Source organism: Xenopus laevis, chromosome 3L (genome assembly GCF_017654675.1).
Source record: "Xenopus laevis strain J_2021 chromosome 3L, Xenopus_laevis_v10.1, whole genome shotgun sequence".
Classification (NCBI taxonomy): Eukaryota; Metazoa; Chordata; class Amphibia; order Anura; family Pipidae; genus Xenopus; species Xenopus laevis.
Window position 1 is genome coordinate 43,219,931 of NC_054375.1, and position 25,269 is coordinate 43,245,199.

Here is a 25,269-nt window from a genome sequence, read left to right on the forward strand (position 1 = left end):
GAGATGCTAAAATGGGTAATTTGTTAAAGCCCCGCCTATCAGGCGCATTTTTGCTCAGTCGAGCGATCGTTACTCAGCAAATTCATTGAGTTGCAAATTTTACAGAAAGTTACCCCTATCGCCAGAGTTTACTTTGCCCACCTTAGACCTGGCGAACTGATAATATGAAGCTACAACCTTCTCAATCTTATGTCATTTTTGGTAGCATTTGCTGCTTCTTTGCAGATTTCTAAGCAGGTTTGATTTCAAGTATCTGTCATCTATTTTGCTTGTTCTAGCTAACTACAGGATTGTTTCCCTGTAGAGTTACACAATGACAACCCTGTCATCTATTTAAGAGTCATTTTACATGTCTTTTTAACGTTAAAACAGTTCTTTCTATCAGGCTACATGCTTGTGGTTTAACTTTTTAAGCTTGTGAAAAGTTTGTTATGATTCTTTCAAGAAGCTTTATATATCCTTAATGCCTGCTCTTTAATCCTGTGATTTTATGAAGAGGTGATCACAACAGTACGTTTCTTTGTAGTGTCACATTAAACCTTAATATCAGCTTCAAAAGATTCTAGTAAAATAAATATTAATGTCACCGAATCATTCAAGGTATTGCACCGAGCAAGTTGAATGAAATGGAATAAAATCCTAACGGTATTGTGACAGTCCTACAAAATGAAAGCAATGGTAGTTTAATAGAAAATATTATTCTTATGAATTATTTTCATATTTTTTGCATATTAAGTGAATATTTACATTTGTATGGATCCATTTTATTATGGGCTGTTGCTGGATCTGTGACCTTAACAGTAAAAACTCGAATAATTTTAGGGGGTTATTTACTAAACCTTGATTTTTTTGGTCAAGGTTTTTGGGCAAAAACTCAAATTTTTCAAGTTTAATTAAACCCCAAAGCTGCTAAAAGTCCGAATCTGAAAACCACCCTCTCAAACCTGCCAAGGTCATGTAGAAGTCAATGCCTAATGTTCCTTTTACAATTTGAAGATATTGGGGGTCATTTATAAACTTTGCGTTAGGCAGATTGGTTTGCAGAGTGAATATATTTGCCCCGTGCATGATTATATTTATAAAGCTGAATAAGTGTTGTGCAAACAGAATTTTTTTTCACAATGCAAATGTCTATAAGAGCTTTTTAAATATGTCAAAAATCGCCAATTGTGAATATTTATGCAGACACTTTGCAACTGAATTATGCCACAACTTTGGTGGCGGAGAAAATATTTGCAGAACAGTTTAGCTAAGTGCGAATTTAAGTTACTGTCAACGATATTTTCGCATACAACAACCTCGCACATTGGGTGTGCTCGCACAAACTCCCGTCTCATTTGCACGCCACGGAAAACGGGCAGAGCATATATTAGCGTTCAGGAAAAAATGGGCAATACAACCATTTGCAAAAAAATATGCGTTGCGCAAACTTTATAAATGACCGCTACTGTGATCTGCGCTGGGTTTCGTCTGATAACCTGAAAAAATCAATCGATTTGGGCATCGAGTTTCACTCGATTTTATTGAGCTTGGTAAAATGAGATAAATTTGAGTTTAAGTAAATAACCCCCCTCATGAGAATTCCAAATCTAAATAAAACAAGTGTAGACTTTTTCTGACAGTGCTCAGGAACAGTGAAGATAATAATAGCTATTAGAAAAAAATGACTATAACCTTTTCTGACTAAAATTAAATAATGCTTTCCAACAATATTCTACCTCTACTTAACATTGCGCATAGGCAATGCGTTATTATAGACCCATGATTGCACTGATGCCACAATTACCTCTGAGCTCTTTAGATTATAAACAGTTTTCGGTTCAGTCCTAAAGTAAGTTTTCTTGTAATATCATAGATGTAAATGGCACAAAAGAGAAGTCTATAAACAGCTATGCAAAATTTATATTTTCCTGCCTCCACATATGATTTAGACATTTGCCCATTAGCTGTCCCGTAATTCTGAATTAAAGTATTAAAGTTAGTTTTCAAAACAGATGAATATGTTCAGAAGAGCCATTGGGCAGGCAGGGAAAGCATTATTTCTTTATATGAATGAGATACAATTCATGTTTTTTCCAGCTTTTATTTATTTGCTCAACAGTGCGATCCACAATACAACATTACACATGAGATTTAAGTTGGCCACATTAGCCATATCCTTTGGCTGATCTCTTCCTTGACATGGGCTTTCAATTTTTTTCCTATGGGTCAAAGATGGGATCACATTGTGGCCCCCCTGTTGATCCTTCAGCTGGAGCTCGCATCTACAAACCGATTTGGTGGAATTTTCAAACTTCTTGACCAATATCTTATCAATCCCCAATCACATATCAGTCAGAGATTCATCAATTTGGTCCCAACACAGGCCAATAAGGTACTAACTTGGCTAGGAGTCATTTAAGTGTACAGCTATCTTTAAGTAAAGTATCCCAGGTTTTTATCATGCTAGATAACTAGCTAGTTATTTTTTAAGAGTCCAAATAGTAGCAGCTTCCTGACATTTTATTCTCCGTGGGAGACACCTACTGTATTAAATTCTTAAAGGAAAACTATACCCCCAAAATGAACACTTTAGCAACAGCTAGTTCATATCATATTAAGTGGCATATTAAAGAATCTTACCAAACTGGAATATATATTTAAGTAAATATTGCCCTTTTACATCTCTTGCCTTGAGCCACCATTTTGTGATGGTCTCTGTGCTGTCTCAGAGATCTCCTGACCAGAAATACTTCAACTCTAACTGTAACAGGAAGAAGTGTGGAAGCAAAAGACACAACTCTGTCTGTTAATTGGCTCATGTGACCTAACATGTATGGTTTGTTGGTATGTTTGTGAGTACAGTGAATCCTACGATCCCAGGGGGCGGCCCTTATTTTTTAAAATGGCAATTTTCTATTTATGATTACCCAATGGCACATACTACTAGAAAAGTATATTATTATGAAAATGGTTTATTTACATGAAGCAGGATTTTACATATGAGCTGTTTTATGCAATATCTTTTTATAGAGACCTACATTGTTTGGGGGATATAGTTTTCCTTTAAGTCAAAGGTTAGGAAATCCACTGCCAGCGTGTGGAACACCCCTGTTTTGTGTCAATATTTGGAAGGTTATGAAAGCATTACATTTTCCTGAAAGTTGTCATCTGCAACTATTTATGGGAATGAGTAAGGAATTACTGTTTTAACCAAGAAGATTTAGGGTAGGTTATATTAAATAAAACAGAGTCTGTTGGCTTGAATTGCTGGGACAGCCATTTGTGTTTAACTCCACTCACGAGAACTTTATTTTAAAGCTAAACACTCCTGGAGAGCTGAGATTTCTTCCTATAAACAATGGGCTGTTTATGCACCGCGGTCCATTTGGTAGCATGTAATGGAATCACAAGGCATTACTGTTTCAGTAACTATTCATCTTTGTGATTGCATTTTATATTTAAAAAACCCACAGTTCTTGAGAAGTGAATAAGTATAATATGCAAGCCAAATTTTGGTTTGAAAATAAATAAAATAAATTCCAAAATGTATTTGGACTGTATCCTACAAATACAACTAATCATAAAATGCATGTTGTTCTTGAATGGATAATTATGTTGCTGAATTAACAAGTAATTGAATTAAGTAAACTGGCAACTCACAGGGGTCCTTTAGATACAGGTACCCACCAAACTAGCTTGGATAGAGCATTGGTTATGTAGGACCCCTAGTTTCAGGAGGAGCTTCCCCTAAGGTACAGGGGTGAAATTCAGAAAAATCTCTTCCATATAAAGCCCTATGACCCTTAGTATGGGTGCCAGGAGAAAGTGACAAGTAAGCAAAGTTAGGTGACATTGAAAATATATTAGATGCCATAGGAGCATAATTAATTTTCTAAAGATACATGCCCTTGAGATGATGCTTCTCAATTTGGTTTAATGCACAGGTGGGGGAGAAACTGGGTAACTGGTACATTATGATGCAGTGTCTCCACCTAGTGGGATCTAGGAATAAACCAGCACGTTTTAGAGCTAAAAACTATACGCATGGTGAACGCATAGCCAATATAATTTACCATTTGTTCTACCTATGTTTTTGAAGTGTAGGAGGAAACCATAGTACCTGGAGGAAACACATGCAAGGTTGAACATACAAATGCCTTTAAGATACTGCCCTGGCTGGAATCACTGTCAGTATTGAATGAGCTGCTGATTAACTTGAGACTCTCTAATACGACTTACATATCTTGCAAGTAGCTACCCAAGGAAGTTTGAAAAGATATAGGTAATCCAGAGAGAGAGAGAGAGGTTATACTGGGTAGAGCAGTGATAATGGAGAACTGAGACTGTTAGCGTAAATATATGTTTTTACCAATGGGAATTATTATCCCTGTCAACAGAAAGAGGTCAGTCGGGCAATTCTTAAACAGTTTGATGTCTTTTGAAGGCAAAATGCCCATCAGAGAGATATCTGCTCATGTGCAACAGTAAATTATTGAAGTAGCCCTTCCCATAGCTTAGTTTTATAATTGGCTGTTTCTCTTTGTGTTACTGTATATCTATATTACTGTATTTACTTTCATAAATTGAAATCTAAACTTTAAAATGAATGAGTAACATTCCAAAAAGTGTATGGGATGGTGTATTATACAAACGGAAGGATAAATGTCAAGTGCATAAAGTAGAAGTGTTCTATTAGGCTGAGGGATTCTACCTAAAAGCTTCCTGTACTGTGTCTGAAAAGGGACATAAGTGTGTGTTTGTCATATGTTGGCAAAGTGCTGCAAGCAATAATAGCTTGGATTTTAAACTGGATGCTAATGTTCCACCCCATGCTGTCTCTTGTTATGTACAACTTGCACGCTGTTAGCTTTGTGCTTTCAGACATATGCTGGTATGTGGTGAGCAAAGTTATGCTGGAATTTTATAGGCATCATCATCAAGGTCTGCCTCTGGATATCTACTCTGTCCTAATATTTAAATGTTTGTATACTTTAATTATCATATGAGTACATTTTACTAACTGACAAATGTTTGTTTTAGTGTAATCAGTTATGAATGCTGCCCTGGATATGAAAGAGTACCAGGAGAAAAAGGATGCCCTGCCGGTGAGTTCATTTTTTTTCTTAGCATATGAGGTTAAAACCTATAATCCCATTTTATCAAGTCTGGGATGGTAATAAGACATTTTTGTTAAAATGTCTAAGTTCCTACCACTCCTCTAAATTTTAATTGATTTTACTAAATGAACGTGAAACTTTCAAAATGCAGTTCCAAATGGTTCACATACCTAGAGCTGCTTTTTTAACAAATTTCAATAATATATAATTTCCACCATTACGAAAAACATAATGCAGGTATATGACATTCCAAATTATCAGTTATAGTTATTTTTAACATTCTTCTCATTAATTCCTGATATGCTTTATCACCTGCAAACTAATTTGGTACAATACATTTTTTAAATATTTTGGAGACTTTCATGGAGACCTTTTTCTCATAAAAACATGACCATTATAGTCTGATCTCCCTACTCTCACATACGTAACTACCATTTCACCATACACATGAAACATTTCATCAACTCCTACCCAGATGGGCCTGCCTTGAGGTACCTGCACAAGTGCAGACATTGGCCGTTGAGTCAGAAAGCCCATTTGCATGTGTATGGGTCCAAAATGACACCCTCCTAAATTAATTTATAATTTATAATCAGGGTATCTGAAATTATTCAGCCAGGTTGGAATTAATCATTAGATTCCCCACCCTTAGCATCAACTTTTTGCCGTGGGGTCAAAGGATCAAATCAGCCCAATAAGTCCCACCAAAGTTCTGTTGACTCGCAACCATTATATTTGAGAAACCACTGATTTAGTATGATATCCAGGCTATTAATATACTTAACCTAATGAATTCAGATAGTAAGATAGATAGATGAGGTTTAAAAAGACACATCCAACAAGTTTATCCATTTTGTCTAAGAAAAACTTGCCTAACTGCTATTTGATCCAGAGAAAGTCGGAAAAAAATGCATCTTTCTTTCTTAAAGTCTCCAGTTTGCCTCAGCTGGGGAAAATAAGTTCTTTCCTGACTCCAAGAAGCCAGTCCCTGTATCAACTTTGTACTGAGTTTTTTTCAGTGACTTTGATTAAAAAGACACTTAACCCTTTCTTGAAGGTATCTATTGTATCTGCCAATCTAACTGATCCAGGGAGAGAATTTCACAACTTTACAGCTCGTACTGTAAAATAAACTCTTCTAATCTCAATGGAAACCTCCTTTCTTCTAATCTCAGTGGTTGCACTTATGTCCTCTGGAAGGATCCACTGGCATCAGAGTTTTTAATGTACGGTCCCCTTATATATTTATACAAAGTTATCATTACCTCTTCTCTAGTGTAGACATTCCTAACTTGGATTGATAAGCATGCATATTTAGAAACAACACACCTGTAACTGTGTTACCTTTCTTGATATTTTTCTCATAGCACTTCCACTTTCAAATATTTATGAAACTCTTGGAATAGTTGGAGCAGCTACCACACAGTTATATTCAGATAGAGCAAACTTGAGACCAGAAATCGAGGGACCTGGAAGTTTTACTATCTTTGCACCAAGCAATGAAGCATGGGCTGCCCTTCCAGCTGTGAGTATACAACGTTGTGGGCGAAACGCACATTGTAACATAACAGAAGGCAGAGCATTTAAAGATAAAAAGACATCTGGGTAGTTTAAACGATCACAGCTTGACATATTTATTGCTGTCTTTACAGGAAATATTGGATGCTTTAGTGAGCAATGTTAATATTGAGCTTCTGAATGCTCTACGCTATCATATGGTGAACAGGCGTCTTCTTACTGATGAGCTGAAACATGGAGTGACTTTCCCTTCAATGTACCAAAACCTGGATATACATGTGCATCACTATCCCAATGGAGTACGTAAACCTTATTTCCGTAGTGCCATCATAACCTGTAGCTAGTGAAATGGAATTTTTGGGCAGTCTCTTAAAAGTGAAAATAGTGTACCAGATGCTTCTCCACCTAAAGCTTGTCATCTACATCCTAGGATATGCCTGGTTCTGATTTTTATGGAATTAGTTGGACAGATATAAACAAGCAGGTGGAATACTGTATGCACTTAAATTATGTTCAGTTGATTCAAGTTGATGGTGATTCAAATGATGCAGTATTAATTGCTATTACACAAAAGCAGTTCTGCACTTACACCCTAGTCGAGGCAGGTGTTAAGAACAGGGCTCCCTTTCACCAGAAATCCCTGCACCTTGCACCTCAGAATATTGGTACATGGCACAATCTGCAAATGGATTAGGTACAGATGAGCTCAAAGTGATTCAGGTTGTAGATTGGGCACAGTTTTTGCACCTAGTTATTGATCTGTTTACAAATACCACAGGATCTAGACAATTTACAAAAAAATGCATGTATTTATTGTTCTGACTAAAACCAACTCCCCCTTTCTTTCCAAAGATTGTAACAGTAAACTGTGCCAGGCTGATAAAGGCTGACCACCATGCCACCAATGGAGTAGTCCACGTTATTGATAAAGTTATCACAGCCGTAACAAACGACATTAACCAAGTGGTTGAAACAGAGGAAAGCCTTGAAACACTCCGAGTAAGTATATATTATCCATTTGATTCCTCTGTGCATTAAATATCCTTCCAATGAAATCATTGTGCCAATGAGGCAGCGTTTTGCAATGTTTGTTTAAAGAAAATGTTAATTCAGTATTTAGTCAATTTAACTCTCTGTACATAAAATATAATCCCGTATAGTTTGTTATATGATGGGGTGGGGGTGGGAAAAGCTTGTAACGCTTAGGGGCACATTTACTATGGGTCGAATATCGAGGGTTAATTAACCCTCGATATTCGACCATCAAAGTTAAATTCTTCGACTTCGAATATCGAAGTTAAATCCTTCAGCTTCGAATATCGAATGCGAAGGATTTACCGCATTTCGTTCAATCGAACGATTGAAGGAAAAATCAGTCGATCGAAAGATTAAATCCTTCGAATCGAAACGATTTGAAGGATTTTAATCCATCAATTGAACGATTTTCCTTCGATCAAAACATGCTTAGAAAGCTTATGGGGACCTTCCCCATAGGCTAACATTGGTGCTTGGTAGGTTTTAGGTGGCGAAGTAAGTAGTCGAAGTTTTTTTAAAGAGACAGTACTTCGACTATCGAATAGTGGAACGATTTTTAGTTGAAGTTTAGTCGAAGGTCGAAGAAGCCAATTCGATGGTTGAAGTATCCAAAAAAAACTTCGAAATTCAAAGTTTTTTTCCTTCTAATCCTTCACTCTAGCTAAGTAAATGTGCCCCTTAGCTTTTGCATATCTGTAGAAATAAGTCAAATGAACTGGACTTGGTGTGTTTTTCTTAAAAATCTTTCACCAGTCAACCGACTGGCTTTCTCAGTTCTGAATGGACTGACTTACTAGTAAAATGTCTTCAAGAAAAACACAGCAAGTCCATTTGATTTGACTTATTTCTACAGATGTACCATGACCTGGAAGAATGAGAATCTTCCCAAACATAGCTTAGCTATTGCAATAAGCTTCTATGCATGCTAGATATATAAACTGTATACTCAACAGATCACACCACATTTCTTATGTTTTATATTGAATTCTGGAATTTTCTTAAGTTGCTGATTATTAGGAAACAAATTGGTAAAATCCTGCCTTTATGGAAAATCCTACATCAAAGAACTCAATAATATTATCCATACCCCTACCAAGATGTTTGCAGTTGTGAGTGTCTGCACAAGACCAATAAATAGTACCTTCTTCTTGAACTAAAAGAGTTACACATTTTGGCCATGGCATTATATAACGCATGTGTTTTTAGGATCCATCAAAAGTTCAGTTAGCTTTACAAATCTTCAACTGAAGATTGAATTCTAATAAAACTTTACAGACCTTAAAAATACTTGTTGTACTGTATCCTTAAGGAGCATAGCTGGCAGGAACATCGGTAAACCAGATCAGATTACTGCTGGAGCAGACCCGTTGGAAAATATGCACAGTATGATCCACACTTTAGAATGGCGCAGATCCAGAAACCACTTCCAACAGAGATCTGGACTTCCTTAGTCGGCAAAACTGTATTAGTCACAATTCCATCTCACATAGGAATAAATAAAGTAACTTTAAAGCTGTATAATATCATTGATAAATTATATACATTGTCTGGGTGATTTACAAATGAGTGTTGTGGAATAATCCATTCTGACTGCTCCATTACAATTATATTCTATTAAACCAAATATTGATTTACAGTCGATACAATACATTTTCTAAATATTGATCAAATCCACCTAAAAAAAAAATTCCCAACTTCCTAAAAATATTTAGAGATTTGTAGAAAACATCAGAATTTGATTGTTAGTTAACGGGCCCTTATTTTTCTAGTACAACAAATATCTTGTAATTTATTAAAAGATCCATATATAAAAAGTTAAAACAAAAAAAGCCAAACAATGAGCTAAAAAATATGAAAACCCTCTAACAAATTTTTGGGCAATTACTAGATAAAAAAAAATCCAAAACCCCCTAAAAGTCTAAATGGCTAAAGAAAGGTCCTATAAGATCAATGCAGCTCCTATTGACTTCTATAGGACCTCGGCTGGTTTTACTTCGCAATGTTTTGTATTAGATTTTTTGTGGTTTTTACCTTTTATAAATCTCGAAGTTTTAAAGAAAAAAAAACATGGATTGTTAGAATAAAAAAAATGATTTGTCAATTGAAATTGAATGTTAGTACAATACGGGACTCTTTCTTAATGCAGCCATGTGATTGGAGAATCTAATCCACCAGGTCAATGGAGTGATTTTATATCTAACTGCATATAAATATGGGTTTTTTTTAATTTATTTTCACTAACAATTATTTATTTATAGACTGCTGTCGCTGCTTCTGGCCTTAACACCCTGTTAGAAAGTGAGAACAAACAATATACACTTTTAGCACCCACCAACGAAGCCTTTGAAAAAATACCCCCCGAAACATTGAACAGAATCTTGGGTGACCCAGAGGCCCTGAAAGGTAAGCATGAACTGGTCTGAAATTGTACTGGATGGGATTGTATCAAGCTTTGTTAATGGACCTAATACAACTTATGTTTGTGCTAAGGGCACTGAAAGACCTTTTCCTTGTTAGATTTAGGTTCAGATTTAGTAACGCAGCTATTTGTGTAATACAAATTATATAAGAAGCGTAGGTAATAATAATATAACAATAATATAATAATTTCCCTTTAGCATTGCAATACATAAGGTCCTTTCCAACAACTTAGGGCTGTTGTAAGGAAGTTTCCATTAATCATTATGTTGGCAATGGTGAATCATCTAGGGAGTAATAAACAGGCTGAATTTCAGAGAACGTTTTAAGGTTTGGAGGGAGGATGAGTGTCGAATACATCATGGTAAGGTATACAGAAGAAATATTTTACTGTAAACAGTGAAGTCAGAGGCTGGCGTGGGATGTAATATATCTGGTGAAGAGGACAGAATAGCACGTAGTATAGGCATTTATTCAGCACATTGGACACTAGTATTTAAAAGGATAAAATGAATTTTAAAGCAAACTATGAGTGAACTTTTAGGATAGAATGTATTAAAGCAAGATAGGAATCATTTACATTATTTTATGTGCAGTATGTGGATTTTAAGAAAGTGGATAAAAATATGTTTTATGTGGGTAAATCTGTAAAGACAAACAAAGAAGAAGATTAGGGAAGGGAAAACAGAGAATCAGTCACAGATGAGCATCTAGAAAGTAGCCTGGATGGAGCTGAATGAAATTACAGGAACTGGAGATGATATTGTTTGGAAGTGGAGAAGATATTGTTTTCAGATTTAGAGAGGCTGAGTTTAGGTAGCATTATAACATCCACGAGGAAACAGAAAAGCAATCAGTGATCTGGAAATGTACAAAGTGGGAGTCTGAGATATAACTATGTCAGTAAACTAACTGCAATAAAATGGTTAGATTTCCTGAAAATGGAAAAAAAAGAATAATAGTTATGTGGGTTTAACAGACTGAAAATAAATCCAGGCCATAATATCAAATTCAGTTTTCCTGTCTTAAAGTCTCTACTTAAATAATCATATGCCTTACGGGGGAAATGTAATGGGACATAAATAGCTGAGAAAAGAACAAAACAATTATCTTGGTTTCCTTGTTTTAAAATCACTTAAAATAATTTTAGGAATATGGTAGAGTTTATTTGGCTACACGGTAGGAAACAAATTGTGCTATTTTTCCATTATCTTTATTATTTCCCTATTTCTGAACCTAGATCTGTTGCATCACCACATTTTAAACAATGCCCAGTGCTCTGAAGCCATCATTGCTGGATCATCCATGGAGACACTTGAGGGCACATCTATAGAAGTTGGCTGCTCTGGTGATGATCTCACGCTCAACGGAAAGCCAATAATTTCTCAGAAAGACATTTTAGCTACTAATGGTGTTGTGCATTTCATTGACGAACTGTTGATCCCAGATGCAGGTATAGTTATACCCCCTCCTTTTTTTATTGGTTTATACGAGAGCTTTTCAGCTATTGTGTATGATGTTAATGACATTCATTTTTTAAATAAAGAAAGCTACACCAAACTCCCATCCAGGATTTTACCTTATTTATTATTAAAATAACTCGAAAATTTGGGGGGGGAAACTCAATAAAATCGAGGGGAAACTCGAATCGTACAATTTTTTCAGACTTTTCTCCCAAATTGCTTGATTTTTTCGGGTTATTGGCCAAAAACTTTAATTTTTTTAGATTATCATCTTAAATCCAGCGCAGACCATGATTTTTTCAAATTGGATAGGGTCCACTGCCGTTGATTTATACATGACCTCGACAGGTTTGAGATGTCCAGTTTTCAGATTCAGGCTTTTTGCAGCATTGGGTATAATAAATCTTGAAAAATGTAAGGTTTTTTCCCATAAAAAATTCGAGTTTTTGCTCCAAAAATCCCGACCTGAAAAATAATTAGTAAATAACCCCCATAGTCTAAAACACCTTCATGTATATTGTCTTACTTTGCACAGCTCTAAAGCTTTACATAAAGAAAAGAACACTAATGTACTGCATAGACTTCACAACCAAATTCTTTTTCCAGCTTAACTAAATGGAAATGATTACTTAAAATATAGTTTCAAATAAGTATAGGCTTTCTTTCCATCTTGTACTGGCATGACCTTGTTATATGAGTAATGCTGAACCATCACTTTCTTTTTTTATGTGGTGGAAGAAATTAGTATTTTAATACTATGATTTTATGAGTTAATGGGCATCTTTCTTTAAAGTGGGCAAATGTGCATATTGTGTATACATTCCATATATACTGTATATCACGTTTTCCTTGCAACGTTGCTAGAGTTGCCACTCATTGACATTTTAATTTATATATCACATATCTTTTTAAACATTATGCTGGTTCTAGAAATATTACTCAACTGATGACATGGCATCAGTGTGATAAAATGTATTTAATTATAGGTTATCTCTAGATATATCTAGAGATCACATGTGTGTCTACAAATTCATTTTTTTAATCAACACATTTATTGTAGAGAAAAACATTTATTGGAGAAAGACAAAACATATAAACTATGGCAACACCAATACAAACCTATCTAGTCAGTTGCCAAGGAGAATCCACAAACAAAGGCAGTTAAGTAAAGAGAGAAAATTCTACAGCTTGGACCAGAAGTGTCAAGAAGGGCAGCAGAGATTTTCTTCAGTCACCTAGGAGACAGAATAAGATGATCATGTAATATATATCTTACAAGATACCCCCTATTGATCATATTTAAACTGTTAAGTATAAAAAAAAACTAAATCACTGCCCAGAAAGTGCTATTGCCATCACAACCCCCTCAGTCAAAGAGAAGGAGGGTTTTAATTATTATTTTAAGTAAAGACTTGAGGTGTTTGTATGAAAATGCATGCCAATAGTGCTGCAGAAGGCCCCACAAATGATCTGCACTAGTTGGCTGTTTTTCCTTGACCTCTCTATCCAGTTCATCACAAATCATGATCAAGTTTAATTGCATTTCCATTTTGGCTTGAATCCAGTACAGTTACAGTCGAATTGGGTCATATCTGAAGTTCAGCATCAAAAATGCCATTGCAAGATATTCTTTAAGTACATGTTGATGCAGCACACAGAGGGAACCATGGAATTACCTCCACCTTCAAGATGTAGGCAACTGGTGTTCCCCTGCAGCAATAGGCACACTTGCAAGTGATTCATCTGAACAGAATGGTGCCCATACTAGGGAGAGGAGCATATTTCGGCAGAAGTACCTTTAATGAATGGCATAAATGACTATGCCCATTTTTGCATGGCCTCAACTGCAGTTCTGGTCTTAAATGAGCCCTAGGGTGTTCATATAACTTTTGACTGAAGTATATGTGACCCCCTTAGTAGTCTGCTATAAATTCACCTAAAAAGCTGCTTGAACTGAATATGGCAGAAACACAATTACTATAATTGCATGTCCATAGCTCTACAGTCCCATTATTAGTCAGGTATCAGCTCTACTGTCCATGTTGCATCATAATAGTTTTGCTTAAGGTCAAAGCTAATTCTTTGTCATGTCAGATTTCCCAGCTAGTCATAGTTGATGCATTTCAAGTAAGAAAGAGTACAAAAAGTGTGTATGAGTTATGTTTTCATCACATTTAATGGATTTGAGATTGTAAGATCTATTGTACTTTATGGGATTTATATGTTTGATGCGTATGTTTTTCTATTGTACATATAATTTATAATAATTCAATTTCATTCAAAAACTGCCTTTTTGTTTTTACAGCAAAAACTTTATCTGAACTGGGTAAAGACAGTGATGTCTCCAAAGTCATTGACCTCTTCCAACAAGCCGGCCTTGGTTCCCACCTTGCTGTAAATGAGCGTGTGACTGTCATTGCTGCTCACAACAATGCTTTTAAAGGTTTGTTCTTCATGTGCTTGAGATCATCCTAAATTCTATTGTAAATTACCGAGTTCTGGCTAGTGCTAGATGCACAGAATGTGGGTGCCTTTGGGTGACTTTACCAGAACGCCATTGATGGATACTGCATTGTGAGTTGTGCTAAGAACTTCAGTCATTTACAGTATATAACAGGCCTTGGGACATCATTACTTATATTGCACAGGCGTATTGACAGGCCTTTTTTTCTAAATGAATTATTGATCACATAGTCTGGCAAGGCATTTCCAATTACATTTTCTGAATGGGACACGTGCCAGGTAATGTAATAAAAGCAGGTAACATTTTCTGGTTAAAAAATACATTGGTACAAGATGTTGGTAAAAGGAAGATGGAGATTAAACTAGGAAGGTTTTGGCCCAAGTAGATTTTTGTGCACAGTACATAAAATGACTCATAACGTAATTGCCATTTGTTTTATTTAAATTGTGTGTATCCCAACAAACTTTATTTTTTCAGATGGTACTCCCACTGTTAACAGAGACCTGACAAATTTGCTTCAGAACCACATAATTAAAGAAACGCTGTCCTCCAAGTACCTTTATCATGGGCAAGCCCTAGAAACAGTTGGTGGAAAGAAACTTCGTGTTTTTGTGTACCGAAATGTAAGGACACATTTTTATTACCGCCTCAAATACTATTTCAAATGGGGATACATATTGCACATATTATGGGGGTCATTTAATATTAGTGTATTTTGTGGAGGATTCTGTGTCTGACTGTCAAGGATAAGGTAGGGGGCGCTGTGGAGGCTGATGGGGGAAGGGCGAGTCCTTGAGGCAGAAGCTGTATGCGCTTAGGGAACACGTAAAGGGAAGGCAGGAACAGGTTGATGAGGGCGAAGTGTCAGACTGGATCAGGTGCAGAGCAGAACAGGACGGAGAGGGCGAAGATCAGGACTGGACTAGGCAGGATGAAGAGGGCGATGACTCAGGACAGTAACAGACTGAATGGAGCAGGAGTGGAACAGGAACTGGATGGGACTGGATGGGACAGGACAGTGTGGGCGAAGATCAGATCAAACTGGGGATAGAGTGCAGAAGGAGACTAGAGCAGAAGGAGACTGGAGCGGATAGCAGGAGTGGAGAGGACTGGAGCAGATAGCAGGAAAGGACTGGAGCAGATAGCAGGAAAGGACTGGAGCAGATAGAAGGAAAGGACTGGAGAGCAAGATAGCAAGAGAGGACTGGAGAAGGCAGGGCAAGATGCAGAGTGAGATGAGGGGGTACAAGGTACAAGGCAGGGTCAGGAAGCAAGAATCAGGAACAGGCGAGCAGAACTGGGAGGGAAAGACCAGGCAGGAAAAGAACAAGGAAGGATAAGGAGGAAAGGTTCAAGGTAGGACAGAACAAGGCAAGGAGGCTAAAGCGGAAACCCTTAGCTAGGGGCAATGCCACACTGCTAGTGTGGGAAACAATGCTCTGGTAAGGTGTGTTTGGAGGGCTGACCTTAAATAGTGCAGAGTCAGCCCTGATTGGCTGATTGCAACTAATCAGGCAGCAGCTTGGCTGGGGCTGCAAAGGCCAAACAGGCTGCAGCTGGGCTGGGGCTGCAGAGGCCAGGTAACATATAGAGAGCAACCCTACAGGCTGCTCACCTGGCCAAATGATTAAGTTATCGATCCAGAAACCCAAAGGTCCCTGGCTCGAATCCCAGCAATACCTGACACTGACTGACTCTAAAAATGATGGATTTAGGGCATCCCTACAATATTTGTTCTAGTCTGCTGTCAAAATAGTTTAAAATATTTATGATCCCACTGGTTGCAGGCTCTTTGCATTGAAAACAGCTGTATTGATGCACATGACAAGAAGGGAAGATATGGTACCTTGTTTATTGTGGACAAGCTGCTAACTCCACCCACAGGAAATGTCATGGATGTTCTGAAAGCTGACAATCGTTTCAGGTAATGTGTTTGGACACTACAGTATATGTAACCCATTCCTAGCACTATCTTTTAAGGCTTAGCTTGCACTACAATGTTCTACTAGTGCTTACCTGCATGTTGTCAGGCAAAACCTTGAGTAGTAATGGGGTAGAGAATACGAAAACCCCATTCCACTAAGAATAAATAGACTTTTTCATTTCAATACCCCTTTGGACATTCAACCATTGGTAAGAGCCCACCTATCAATGTGTTCCAATCTACAGAAATTGGAAAAACATTGATGCATCAGTTATTCAGTCGTATTTCTATGAGTATCCTTGACATTAAGTAAGTTTTGTGGGGACAAATCTCACCCTAATAGACACTAAAGATGGGCTTTCAGGTGAGCAAAAAAAGCTTTGCAGATAGCACCCTAAATGTCCCTAAGGCTGACCACCCCAACTTAGCTCTCTCATCCCCCAGTTTGAGAACTACAGTTCTAAAGTGATTTTATTAAAAAGCAAAGTCCAGTTGTCTTGACAAAGTATCTTTTCAAGAGCTTTTATCAGACCCCAAACTACCTTTCCTTGGACAAAGGCACCTTCACTTGCGTAGCAGGAACAAACCCTGCAGGTTTCTATCACTTTCAGGAATCATATCACTGAAGCCTTCAAGCTACACCATCCAAGCTGAGCACAGTTGCGCAGTCTGATACAAGATGAAGCTGTGTAACTTCAAGGAGTAAATCACAAGAGCTTACAATCTAGAAGACTTTTTATTATATTATTTAAATACACTTTATTAATAACATTTCATTTCTCTCTCTGGGCACAATCATTGTGCCCATGTGTATGGAATTAGTCTTAGGGGAATTTGTCATGTAACCTTGCTTTTTATCTTTGCAGCATGTTGGTGGCTGCTATCCAGTCTGCCGGACTCACAGAGACATTAAACAGAGAAGGCTCATTCTCTGTCTTTGCTCCAACAGACGAGGCATTCCGTGCCCTTCCAAGAGGAGACTTGAACAAGCTTCTAGGTATGAATAATGAATATATTGTTTTATGTAAGAAAGGGTCTAGTGGAATCTAGTTTGGGTCATCCTTGGCTGTATCCTTCAGCAAATGAACATATCTCCATATAACTCAGATAACAACATTTATTGGTTTGGTGCCTTTAGATATGCACTCACAGGCAAGTCAGAGCATTTTGCCACCCTCCTGTCAACTGGAAATCACACAAGTGACAAAATTTTAACATTCGACACGTCAGCCATGGCCCTTATTTTTAAAATGCCAGGGCTTCTTTGACATTCTTTGCCTCCATATATACCTATAAACATATGAGTAGGAAATGCTATACTACTAGATTGCAATACAATCCAAAAGAAACAGCAAAAATAAGTACAGTGCAATGTTTCATTCCAGTGTCCGGCACCAAATTATCTAGTTTTCTAGTTCTGTTTTGCATAATGCATGTCACCCCTTTCCTAAATGCTTTTAGTCACATTAATCTCTTCTTTCTCACAAGGTAATGCCAATGACCTTAGCAATCTTCTGAAGTATCACATTGGTGATGAGATTCTGGTCAGTGGAGCAGTCAGCCAACTTGTACGGTTAAAATCACTGCAGGGTGAAAAACTGGAAGCCAGTTCAGTAAGTTTCACAAGTTCAATCCTTAACACATATTTATAAACTTCCAACTTACTCCTCTGGGCTGTACAAGTGAAGATACAGATGACATACATGATTACATAGAAATAGTGTTTCTTAGAGTTTACAATCTAAAAGATGCATATAAAGCTATTTGGAATTTACATATAAAGACTTCACAAATGACAATCAATTAGAAGTACAGGAGCATGACCCATGTCACTCCCACTAAATCTCCATAAGAACTAATGACAAAATGTCAGAAAATAAGTTTGTAATGAAGTCAGTGTGAATCTCTGCTGATACTGAGTCACATAACTGTGCCAAAATTCCTTCTCCTGGATTCTTGAGCAATTCAAATGTTTTACCAGTGGATATTCAAATAATGTATAAATAATGACTTTGAATAAAATATAATGAATTTAATAAAAAGCCCTGAAGGGTAGCATGTTATTATCACAAAATATCACGGACATAAGAACTATAGAAATCAGTTTCAGTTACTTTGTAAATTGCAGGAGAATGAGCATGTTAAATTGTCGAGGCTTAATGTTATTCATTTATTGATTTTCATAGAAAAATGCCACAATGCATGTCAACAAAGTACCCGTTGCTGAAGCTGATATAATGGCAACAAATGGAGTAATTCATGCCATTACCACCTTCTTACACCCACCAGGTAAGCTTGGATAAAAATATGTAAAATCTGTTTTGCAATATAGTGCAATATGTATGTAAACAAGTAGGGCTTGTAATGTATTCTTTAGAGACACTCTCAGTCAATGCTTGGATACAGTATGCCAGTCTTATGGTTCTAACCAGTGGCTAAAATGCTTATGTTTCTCCTGTTATACATATGGATTGGTAGGTTCTAGAAAGAAGCATCCTAAAGAAAAAATAGGATCAGTAACTGGTATAAGTGATTTGTTGATCTACAATGTAGAGCATGGGTAATGATATTGGCTGCAGGTCAAGAATAGCTGAAAACCCACATGTGGATTCATGCCTTATAAAACTTCTTACTCTAGGATCATCATTACTTGATCAAGAACTTTTTACCACTCTATAAAGATGTCATAGGCGTTTATTGATACATCTGGTAAACAGAATGCACAGTGGCATAATATGTTTTTGTGTGTGCCAGATGATCCGACTAAAGATGGCTCCTGATTAAAGGTGGCTCCTATCACTTTCATGCCTACCAGTGCCATTGATGATCAAAGAAGGGGCATATGATATTGCCAAATTGATGGCCTGTTGAAAAAGCTCACCAGAGGTGCTATATATATATATATCCATGTAGAAAGCTGAAGCACACTGGGATTAGTCAAGATAAAACTTATTTTATTTTATAAGATCCATATTTATATATATTTATATTTATATAAATATATACACATCCATACAGCTGAGAAAAAGGATTCTCTTAATTCAGTTCCATTGTTTCCTCATAGACTTCAGTAGATTTTTCATGTGATAAACACTGAAATAACTGTTTCTCATCGAATTGCATCCGGGTCTATTGGACAATTTGGAATTAAATAAGGGGATTTCATCTCAATGAATTTGGCCTGATATGTTTTTGCATACAGGGTAACCTTATGTCACAAAGATCCATGTTCAGTGCCATAATGGTTTATGGTTTATAATGTGAAAACTTATGGGTAAGAATCGATTTTAGGAGAAGAAATGTTTCTCTTAAATCAGTTCCTGCGTTTTCCCATAGACTTCAATAGAGTTTTCATGTGATAATCAGTGAGACGTTTTTCTTATTGAATTGCATCCAGATCTATGGAACAATCTGGCATTGAATAAGGAGATAAGTGTTTCTCATCTAATAAAATCTGGCCCAATATGTTTTGGCATACGGGGTACCTAATATCACAATTAGGTTTGCAATATTAAGTCTAAAAGCCTGTAGCAAACGGTCATCTTTTGGATTTTCATGAGCATCTAGATCGGGTTCAAATATTTACATTGTTATTAAACACCTCTAAGGGTAAGTCCACAAATGCCTTCCCTGAATCTGCGCTGGTTAAAATGAAAAAACGCCCCGTGAGGCAACTTCGGGCGACTTAGGAAAACTAACCGCTGCGTGTGATTAGCGCCGTCTTTTTCATTTTAGCCGGCGCAGATTCAGGGAAGGCATTTGGGGAGATTGATCGCCGCAAAAACGAGGAAATTAGTCGCCAGGCAAACAAATCTCCCCAAAACGCCCTGTGTGGCCAGACCCTAAGGGGCCGATTCACTAAGGGTCGAATTTCGAAGTTAAAAATACTTCGAAATTCGACCCTCGAATTGAAATCCTTCGACTTCGAATATCGAAGTCGAAGGATTTAGCGCTAATCCTGCGATCGATCGATCGAAGGATTTTTCGTTCGATCGAACGATTAAATCCTTCGAATCGAACGATTCGAAGGATTTTAATCCAACGATCGAAGGAAAATCCTTCGATCAAAAAATCACAGGCAAGCCTATGGGGACCTTCCCCATAGGCTAACATTGACTTCGGTAGCTTTTAGCTGCCGAAGTAGGGGGTCGAAGTTTTTTTTAAAGGGGAAGTACTTCGACTATCGAATGGTCGAATAGTCGAACGATTTTTCGTTCGATTCGTTCGATTTCGTTCGAATTCGAACGAATTTAACCAATTCGATGGTCGAAGTACCCAAAAAATACTTCGAAATTCAAAGTTTTTTCATTCGAATCCTTCACCCTAAGTGTGCGACGGCCTGATAAACACTTCATTAATCTTTTCATCTCTTTCCATTTATGTATTTAACCATGACATGAATTAAAAAATATCTGTTATATTCATTACCAGCCAAAACACAAGAAAGAGATGAGATGTCCGACTCTGGCCTGGGAGTTGTAAAGAAAGCCCCTGTATATTCTAAGGTAAATGTCATGTTACATAATAAACTACATACTGTACATCACCAACAATAAGTGGATCACTTCTGTTATTTGACAGATGTAATACTGTACAATAATGAATGTTTGGCAACAGGTTACCAGAGTATAGTTGGTTTATATTATATATATATATTTTACTATCTTTTATTTATAAAGTGCCAACCAATTCTTTAGTGCTTTACAGAGATTCTAGACTTTTCATATCAGCCCCTGCCCAGTGCAATCTTAGCTGTCTACCATGAATACTATGTATAGTTTTATTAAGAGCCAATTCATTTTCCTGTATTCGTTTGGAAAGAGGGAGAAACAAGTGCACCCGAAGGAACATTGGGAGAATATACAAACTCTTTCCAGTTAGTGCCTTGGTGGAATCAGTTATAACTGATTCTTTAATAATTCATTACATGGCATCTGTTCTCTTCATTTTCCTTCAGAACATCACTAAGTGTTGTGGTTCTATTACATATACTGGCATGGATTATACATCACACATTCATTCTTTTCACTGGCACTGTGGGTTCACAAAAAGTACAATAAATATAGCCAAAGGAAAATTGTTTGCATTTCTCAGATTTTTATTCTATGGGCAGCTTTTATTACATTTCCCCTTAAGAGGGTTATAAGAGGCAGTAACAAAGGCTGGGCAAGCCTATGACAATGGCAATGTAGGTAAGACTAAACCTGTAAATTGAGCCAGTAAAACAATAAGAAGCCAGCAGAAACAAGTAAATAAGTGTACAAAGGGAAAATGATAAAAAGTGACCTGTTTAGACTGGAGTGAATACATATAAGGTAATATATAATACTTTTCTGCTTCTGCATATTCAGAAGTCCTTCAGTGTTGGTCTGAGCAATAGAGACAAACAGATGCTTAGCTAATAGGCCTCTGGTTTCTCTGGTATAACTACCATATAGATAACCATACAAATGAAAGGGAAGCTGGGATGAGAGGGGGGCCTGGTCAGGGCCCTCGTCCCAGCTCTGCGCATATCCAGTCTGAGCCTGATGTGAGGGGTAGTCAGATTGCAAGGGGGCCTACATTTTTATTTTCTGCCAGATACACAAGTCACATTAAACCACTATATGCTTTAAAAGAGCCTAAAAAAGAAAAAAAATACAATTCAGGTTGTGCCAATAGCTACAGCATACACCTAGCACATGAGCCTACTTTGCAGTGTATTTAAGCTCTGCAGCATGTGCACGTTGTGGGTGGATTGAGTGCTCCAGCCTGCTCCTGTGGAATGTCATGCTAGTAATGGAAGTACAACAGAACTTGCCCATACGGTAGACTGCAGATATGCGATGTCTGCCTGTAATGCACATAACATTCAGTCTGGGATACCTTGGGAGACATGTATACTCACTATTCCTATACACAGAATATACTCACTATTCTGTATATAGACATGATATGGTGAACAAGGCTTAGGTACCTACCTTGTGTTATGAGAGCTGCAGCCATACCTTACTAACCAACCTCAACTCTAAAAACTGAGCAAATTTGTAAATCAGATAAGAAACATTTGGTATGATCAACTTGAGTTAAGGTTAAGTACAACATGGTTTTACTACATGCACTACAGACTACAGAATGCTAATCATACAATGTAGGACGCACGTATAATGAGGGGTTTTGGAGTGGCACATGAGCTTTCATATTTTGGCCAAAGTGTGCTACTAACAATTCTTTTTAATGGCAGACACGGAGCACTGGCAATCATTCTGCTTCTTTTGTTTACCACATTTGGTATGATGATGTCATTATTATTGGCATTTGATAACTTCTCCCTGGTGAAGATTTACATTTTTTCTGTTAGAAATCTAACCTGTAAATGCTTTTGTACTGTGACGTGTTACAGTGAAGACAGAATCAATAAGTAGTTCCCTAGCATTCTGTGTATAGTATGGCAAACCCAAGACATCAAGCCATGTGCTATTAGGGGGGAACAAAACTGTTATTAATTGCTGTTTGCACATTATACATCAACTCACTTTAGTAAATACCTGTGCATTTCCCATCCATTCAATGCATCAGTTTGGATCATTGATGGCTTCTTGTTTGGAGAGCAATAAAATGTGTACTAAAGCCAACAATCTCATCTGTACATAAAGTGTAAACCCACTTACTACACTGCAGCCATTGTGTTGGTGTTTACAGGAGGGCCTGAAGGTTTGAGACATTTAGCATTTTAGCTGCTCGCAGCTTGTAGCCCTTTTCGTTATTGACCTTTCAAATTCTTTCCCAGACCACAGCAATGAATAGCCCCAAGTCATCAATCACATAGCAGCTTGTCATTATTTCCTACCTCCATAAACAAGTCTTTAACTCATGCCTTTCTCTTTTTTGCAGATTTCCCAGATAAGTGCCCGATTAGGTAAGGATATCTATGGATTAACTGTATTCTGAATTATTATCTTTTTGTTTCCAAGATATCAGTATATCGGTAATTATGTAATTATCTCTAATTTTGTAATATATTGCAAGAAAAAGTCCTAGTTTAGTAACCCATAACCACCAACTCATGAAAACTCAATAGAAGTATAGGGGAAATCTGAAATTAGGAGATCAAAAATTTAAATACATATGGCCACATGCACATCAATGATTTGGCCCAATAGTAGCGATACAATAAAGTAGGGATGCACTAAATCCACTATTTTGGTTTTCGGCTGAACCCCAATCCTTTGTGAAAGATTCGGCTGAACCGAATCCGAACCCTAATTTGCATATGCAAAATGGAAAAACATTTCACTTCCTTGTTTTGTGTCCAAAAGACACACAATTTCCCTCCCCTAATTTGCATATGCAAATTCGGATTTGGTTCTGCCAGGCAAAAGGATTTCGGCCGAATCCTGCTGAAAAAGGCATAATCTTGGCCGAATCCTGAACAGAATCCTGGATTCGGTGCATCCCTACAATAAAGTTTACTTCTGAGATCTGAAGGGTCAAACTATGGGGCAGATTCAATTTGATGTGAAAAGTGTATCTCCATTTTCAGATTTTCCGACAGAGCTCTATTTTTTTTCAGATTATGCGGTTTAGACAGACATTGTATAACATCAGACCAAGAGGTTTTTTTCTGTCATAAAGTACACATTCTGCTGTGTGAACAGGTGTCGCCCAAAGTTTCCTTGTGAGGCAACTTCGGGCGACTTCGGAAAACTAAACGCAAGACAATCTTGCTTACTTGTGCCTCTGACTAGTGAAAATAATTGTATATACATTCATGCATAGGTATGGGACCTGTTATCCAGAATGCTCAGGACCTGGGGTCTTTCCATGATTTGGATCTCCATACATTGAGTCTACTAAAAAATAATATAAACATTAAATAAACCCAATAAGATTGTTTTACCTTCAATAAGGATTAATTACAGTATATCGTAGTTGATATCAAGTAAAAGGTACTGTTTTATTATTACAGGCAAAAGGGAAATCAATTTTAAAAATGTTATTTATTTCATTAAAATCCATAATTCAAAGCTTACTGGTAATGAGTTTCCGGATAACATATCCCATACCTGTATATATATTTCTATTCTCATATATGAGATTTAAGTGAATGCCAATGAATATAAGCAGAAGAATTTAAGCTTAAATCTCAGTACTGAGTATTAGCAGTTTGCAGTTAATCACGTGCATACTATTTTTGGGGTGACATTGTCCCGTTCAATGTCAACAGAGAGAGAAACCCAAAACTATCATTTGTAACATTTTCTGTATTATTGATGTTTATTTTATTCTTTTTCATTTTTCGGTCAGCGCCCGCATACTCCAAGTTAATGTCAAGAGTGAAACAGTAGCTGCTTTTATGAGGGGAGAAGACTAAGGATCACCATATGTGCCTTGCAGCAGCAAGAACGGAATGTTTGCTTTGAAATTCCAATTTAAAGTTTATCCAAAATGTCCTAAGATATGAATGCCCTAAACAAAATGCACGTCTGTTTCTTTGCTTAGGATAACAGAGTAAGAAAAGAAAAAAACACGTGCTTGTCTAAAACAAAACACACTTGTTACCAACAATTAACAGTTTTGTCTGAGAATAAAAAACGTTCTCTTAAGATGCAAATTTACAGTGTTGCCAGTATTAATTTGGCAGTTTTCAGTGTTCAATTAAATGTGTGATTTCATGTGTCGCGTGGTTGTATTACTATTTTATGTTTTGTCGCTTTTTAGAAAAATAACTTTTTGTTTTCAAATTTGCCTATGGTCGTTATTATTCATTTTTTTGAGGGGGTATATGGGGGGAGAGGTTTGCATTTTTTGTTGTTGTTTTAGTTTTGGTCTTTTTTTATTGCTGACTCGACAACTCATGTGTCATGTACAAGAAAATAAAGGCACATTTTTATGAGGATTTTACTTTCTGTACTGTGGTTTACCCTTTAATGGGAAGTGCTATTAAGCATATTTACTACTATTCACAGCTCTGGGTCAGACAAATCAAAATCAAGGATGATCCGTTATTTTTAAAAAACGAAAATTTTGACAGCTTTTATGTGAGAGAAAAGTCAATTTAAAAAAGTCTCTTAAAGGGATACTGTCATGGGAAAAAATGTTTTCAAAATGAATCAGTTAATAGTGCTGCTCCAGAATTCTGCACTAAAATCCATTTCTCAAAAGAGCAAACAGAGTTTTTTTATATTTAATTTTGAAATATGACATGTGGCTAGACATATTGTCAGTTTCCCAGCTGCCCCCAGTCATGTGACTTGTGCTCTGATAAACTTCAATCACTCTTTACTGCTGTACTGCAAGTTGGAGTGATATCACTCCTCCCCCCCCCCCAGCAGCCAAACAAAAGAAGGTAACCAGATAGCAGCTCCC

The 25,269-nt window shown here is 36.9% G+C and overlaps 1 protein-coding gene across 1 annotated transcript in view; it reads left to right on the forward strand.

Annotated features, from left to right (window-relative positions):
* Window positions 1-24,644, forward strand: part of tgfbi.L (transforming growth factor beta induced L homeolog) — a 37,541-nt gene extending 12,897 nt beyond the window's left edge. Inside the window, 15 exon segments of the mRNA NM_001095238.1 lie at window positions 5,023-5,087; window positions 6,467-6,624; window positions 6,752-6,916; window positions 7,470-7,616; window positions 9,911-10,055; window positions 11,311-11,523; window positions 13,839-13,976; window positions 14,475-14,620; window positions 15,785-15,921; window positions 16,788-16,918; window positions 17,410-17,534; window positions 18,108-18,210; window positions 20,353-20,426; window positions 22,795-22,819; window positions 24,208-24,644. Coding sequence (NP_001088707.1) covers window positions 5,023-5,087; window positions 6,467-6,624; window positions 6,752-6,916; window positions 7,470-7,616; window positions 9,911-10,055; window positions 11,311-11,523; window positions 13,839-13,976; window positions 14,475-14,620; window positions 15,785-15,921; window positions 16,788-16,918; window positions 17,410-17,534; window positions 18,108-18,210; window positions 20,353-20,426; window positions 22,795-22,819; window positions 24,208-24,248 — 1,813 coding nt within the window. The 3' untranslated portion in view covers window positions 24,249-24,644.
* Window positions 24,645-25,269: the final 625 nt, after the last annotated feature.